Here is a 5,709-nt window from a genome sequence, read left to right as displayed (position 1 = left end):
TTTTGAAATAATTGTTATTCTATGACTAATGAAGCTGGAATGTATTTATTATGTGCTTAGTTAAGTTGACGCCCTGTGGCTGAGTGGTAGGGCTTCGCGCTACCGTGCCACAGGTTCTGGGTTTGATTCTCGGGCCGAGCGAGGTTGACTCTGCCTTTCGTCCCTTCAGTGGATCGATAAATGAGTGCCAAGAATGCTTAGGAACTAAACACTGGGGGTTCCGAGTTCGGCTGACCCCCTGACCGGAACATTTGCTCCTGCACCCCAGAGCCCAAGGTCAAGAGAACTGAGATGGGCACAATAGGCCTTGGCCCTCTATGGGCTGTCGCGCCACTGAGTTTAGTTTAGTTAGTTAATGTTGAATAAAAGGTTCAAGGTTTAGTTATTTCTTATGTTTCAACATGAAGATCTTATGAGTTCTTATTTACCGACTGGAACTTATCTCTACTCATATAGGTTCATAATATTTTGATTTGCAAAATCAAGGAAATTAAAAATACCCTTATGGTGTGAGGTTTAGCTGTAAACTCAGTAAATATCTACGATTTTTCTACCTTGTGTTAAAATATAAAACTTTGCTAATCAAAATATAATTTTTAATCAACTTAAAACCATAAATGAATTAACAGAATATATTTACTTTTTTTTGTTTCATTTTTAAAGGAAACAATTTAAGGGTTCTCTTTCACAAAAAAGGCATTTTACTAATTCTTTGCTTATACCAAAACAGTCAAATGCCATTCTCTGCGGAGTGTTAAATGTTTGAGGTCTTATAGAATTAGCAACATTTTATAATTCTGTGATGCCAACTAAGAACGTCTTTCTTATTTTTGTGATTGCTGGTTTGCGGTGACTCAGGACTGCGGTTCTCGCCTCCCATTGAGGTGAGCCTAGGTTCGAATCCCAGTTTTGTCTGGTCGTTACAAATTCATCTCCCGGCTTGCACATACCACATTGCTGACATAAAATATCCCGAGTAGTAGACGAATCATGCAATTGAATACCCTTGCCATTGGGATAACATAGGGAGGTTTTCGTCTCCATGTAATGCAAATGCGAGTTATTTTGTCCAGATGTTTAATTCAAAAGTTTCCTTGTCTTCTGGATTGGGTTTAAAATTATGAGTTGAACATTGTCATAAATTCAAAACTGGATCGGCTGTTCAACGCCGGTAATAAAGTAAAATTTCTGCCGACGTGTAGAGCTTGTCGTGAACAGTTTTTGTGACAAAAACATCCTGACGTATGTAGCATATGTTATCTAACACAAGTTGTCTATCTAGCACAAGTTGTTAAATTTGAAATTCGTAGTCAAAAAAGAAAATTTTGGATCGCAACGGATAATTATTGAACAGAAATAAAAATGGATTTCTCTTTTTAAAATAACTAAAGTTTTAATGAAATTAAATTAACTATGCGTGAAAATAAGTCAAAAGAGAAGAGGAAATGAAATGAAAGTGAATTAAGAATGTCGGGTATATTATTATAATGCGAAAACTTTTATGATTCGAAATTTTCTTTTGTATTGAAATGGTCCGAGCTGGTTTTGAATCAAAATTTCTAAATCAAAATAATCACAAAACAAATAATCAAAAACAGAATAAAATTCCCTATTGTAAACATTTAAATATTTTCAAATTAATTTTCAATAAATTTTAATCAATTTGGTGCTGGAATAAACATTTTTGGAAATAATAAGAAAAGCAATCTAATATACAAAGGGCACAAAGTATTAGTAATTTCCAGTAAAAATTTTTAAATTTCATTGCCTGAAGGACATACCAAGAAATAAGACTGATTAATTAGTGTTGAAGATTTTAATGCTATAAAGCGAGGTATAGTTTTAAATGATAAATTTAAAAATAATCGTAAATAGTTTCTGATGAAGAAAAACTTAAAAATGAGACTTTTGAAAATTTTTATTTTCGAGGAATTACTAATTTAAATTTTAGATTTTTGTTATTTAAAACTACGAAGTTTAACTGGATAAGGTACGTAAAATTCCGATCATTAAATCAAAAGTTACACAAACCAGAAGAGTCGTACCTCAAAAGAAATTGTTAAATGGGGCAATGCTGGTTACCTACTATTCCTCTCATGTATTTTATAATCCTGGTCGAAAATATATAAATAACAATATATTACAAATATAAAGAGCCTACTAGTCTTATTCATAAACAGATAATACAGAGAAAAATTCATAATTAAAAAAATGAATTTCGAATTAATTTTATACCCTATTAGCGATAATTATTTTCACATTTTTCTTATTATTATATTCAATTAAATTTATTAGAAACTCTAAATTAATTGATATTCTCTTTCATTTTTTATTGGATGTAAAAAGGGTTGCAAATTACCCTAAATTAAAAATTTAAATTTGAATTTTGATTGCTGTCTTAGATTGCTCAGAATACATGTGAAGTGAGATGAATCATTTGGACACTGGTATCAGAGACAAAAATATTACTAACCGAAATCATTCGTGTGAGAGGTATCAATCTCAATGGAAATAATATTGTCTCTGAAATTCTGTGCAAAATAACCAATAAAATTCTCAGGAAGGGCACGATAATCATTGCTTATAAAGGAAGTTACTCTGATGAAGGGAAGATTTAAGAGGTATTAATATACCTCTTAAATCTTCCCTTATCGTAAATATGAATTCTATTCCTTAATCTTAAATATGAATTCTATTGTGTTTTCAAAATTATGTATGAGAAAAGGTTTCTTTGGTCGAATATGAAAGATCTTCGTACCACAATTCATTGTTTGGCACAATTCTTGGAATAAATACGAAAACAATGGGTGGATTATGGTTCATGATCGAAAACGCTCCGTTAGCGCAGTCGGTATAGATTTCACCTATTTCGCTGCTGGAGAACTGGGTGTCTTGTTCGATCACGACAGCTATATAAACGCTTGGCGTATATACATAGAGAGGATATTTCCGTATCGTGATCTATCGCGCCAATTACAATAGCCAAGGTGCCAAATAAATTTTAAACTTGCAAATTAAAAAGAAAATCATGTAGATATTTGCCCGAGGGTGGATGCAAGTTATACCTTTCGAGTTGGCCCCGTTCTGTGATGTTTTTTTTTTAGTTTCTCGCAGGTCGTTGCCCTGAAGTTGCCAAGATTTGGTGATTATTCTGCCACAGATCACGATACGGAAATCTCCCCTATATGACAAGGTACACGTTATATCTGTTGTGACTGAATGTCCCCAATTTGGTAGTGGCCTAGAAGTTTAGAGAAAAGGGCACCAACCTATGCGCTATCTACGTCATAGTCAAAATTACGTGGTTCAAATTCTAAATTTATCTAATCAAAAATACTTGACTTTCCTGCCATGGCCGTTAAACGATAGAGCCTGAACAATGGGGTTAGATGCTTAGCCATGGTTGGGTAGTCTGCGGAGTATGAGCAAGTGGGTACTTTATTTACGTAGCACTAAAACTGCACAATGGGTTATTTGTGACGGTCTTGCAAACATTCCTGAAAGATGATCCGCAGACATGCCATCATAATTTTGTTCCTCTGCAAAGAAGGCTCCTCTGCTTTTATAGTCCGAGGAATTGCGCGAGAAATAGAGTATTTTGTGACAGAATAGTTCAACGATGACCAATACCGCGCATCCCATGCAGGCTGATCAAAGTGGTCACACATCCGCTTACCTGACATCAGCTAGTGATACTTGACTTCGGTGTTCTATTGGGAATGGTGTCTTTACGTCTAGTTCATTGCGGAAACGAGAGTGGAGCATAACTAATGAGTGGCAGTGTATGCATTGATCTAAAATCTTTAATATTCTTATTTTTAATGATACATTAAGAATGGTTATAAAAATGTACACTTTATACAATAATACTCTATATATAATAGCAGCTCCTATACATTTTGTGAGTTAAATTACACTTCAAAAAAATGCATTTGTCCTAAGAAGCAGAATAATTAAAAGCATTCTAGGTCAAAAATTTTACCTTTTCATATTATAAAGAAAACAATCATCTTGTAAGTTAAATTCAGGTATTTTAAAATATTAAAAAAAATTGCCTTTATCTAATTTTTGAAAACTTAATATCAATTTGTATAATCAAACAACACGTCAATTTTGTTTTCCAGAAGTTTTGCTTTTCGTTCAGCACTATCACGAATTTTACGCAAACTGTCTGTAAATTGGCATCTAAGATTGTCAGTTTCCTTTTCAACTCTATCGATTTCTTTTTCGAGAACTTCGTTCTCTTTTCTTAACTTTTCGATTTTTCTTTGCCTATAGAAATCTTTCGATATAACTATGTCATTACCGATGACTTTTGCACTATCCAATTTTTTTGTACCTCGTCCAGATTTTCGTTCAGAATTAGTTTCTAAGTCTCGGTTTTCACTGATAATATATTTTAGCTTTGATTTAGACTTTTTAATGCTTTCTTCAAGTTCGTGTATTTTCTGTTTCAGTTCTTTTATAACAGCCAAATCCTCCTTAGTTATGTTTTTGTAATACTCGTGTAATTGTTCTTTGTACGATAAACAAGAATTACGAAACTTGTGTTCTGCGATTCTCTTAGTTTCTAATGCTTCCGTTTCAATTAATTCAATATTGAATTTCAAGTCGAATGTGGTATCCTCAAGCATTTTTGTAAAGGCCTCAGTATTTTTCTCTATTAACTTTTCCTGATGCTCTTCTAAATCTTGTATTTTTTCAGCTGCGCTATACATAGCTGCTCTTTTTGCAAGATGGACCCTACGGCTGTTGACTTCCAGAACTTTTTCACTCTCAATAAACTCCTCTTTCAAACGATTTAGCTCTTTTTGGTGGCGTTGAGCAAGATGTGCTATTTTCGTTTCTGTGTCAGAATTGACCATTTTTTCATGCTGTATACTAGAAAATTCTCTATAGTTTAAGCCTTGTTCTTTGTCATTGATTTCTTGCTGCACTTTTAGCTGTAAATCTTCCATTTCTATGTCCTTACACAAAAGTTCATTTTCCATTTCCAAAAGATCTTGCTGCCGTAGTTGGTAGAATTGTGCCAACTTATCGCCAGAACTTCGGTAGAAACTACAATGTTTTCTCATTTCTTCAATGCCTTTTTCTAACATACGGGCGTATTTTTTCAATTCGTCGGTCGTCATTGTGTTAACATCGTAGCCGACTTCTTCGTCCTCTTCTTTTTTCTTTTTTTTATCTTTCTTTTTCGGAGGCATTGTTTTTAAAAGTATATTTCACTTATATTACCAGAAATCAGAAACACTTTAAGTCTCTATGAAGTTGGTTGAAGAATTTTAAGAAACTGCTTGTAGGAAACCGAATCGAATAAAAATTTGAAAGTTAAATAATGCAAAAACAAGCAAATTGCTGAAAATTTAAATTTTTCTTAACTTTTTAAAGTGGAAATATCATCTAGAAATAGTTGAAATCAATAATTAAATTTCCATTTCTCAATAATACATAATCAGAAATTTTTTACATTGCATCTTTCTTTAACTTTTTATATTCTCATGTTAACCTTAGAGTTTCTGAATCATCAAGACAGGTAAGATACTATTACTGGACAGATTTTAATACATATTGATAGATAAAAACAATGAGATACCTGCAAGTGACGTAATATGGGTATCTCAATCCTGATTGGTTGTTGAAATGTGGAATTTGTTTACGTTAGCAACTGTTCGTTCCATTCTACTTCGAGAAAGCCAAGCCCTTCGAGAA

The 5,709-nt window shown here is 33.1% G+C and overlaps 1 protein-coding gene across 1 annotated transcript; it reads right to left on the bottom strand.

The window, feature by feature from the left end:
• Positions 1-4,025: 4,025 nt before the first annotated feature.
• Positions 4,026-5,442, bottom strand: LOC107449185 (dynein regulatory complex subunit 4-like). The gene has a single exon (XM_016064637.3). It carries the CDS (start codon positions 5,202-5,204, stop codon positions 4,083-4,085), a length of 1,122 nt encoding a protein of 373 aa, XP_015920123.1. The 5' UTR covers positions 5,205-5,442; the 3' UTR covers positions 4,026-4,082.
• Positions 5,443-5,709: the final 267 nt, after the last annotated feature.

Source organism: Parasteatoda tepidariorum, chromosome 6, assembly GCF_043381705.1.
Source record: "Parasteatoda tepidariorum isolate YZ-2023 chromosome 6, CAS_Ptep_4.0, whole genome shotgun sequence".
NCBI classification, from domain to species: domain Eukaryota; kingdom Metazoa; phylum Arthropoda; class Arachnida; order Araneae; family Theridiidae; genus Parasteatoda; species Parasteatoda tepidariorum.
The sequence above is the reverse complement of the archived record's forward strand: the minus strand, read 5'-3'. Positions and strand labels throughout refer to the sequence as shown.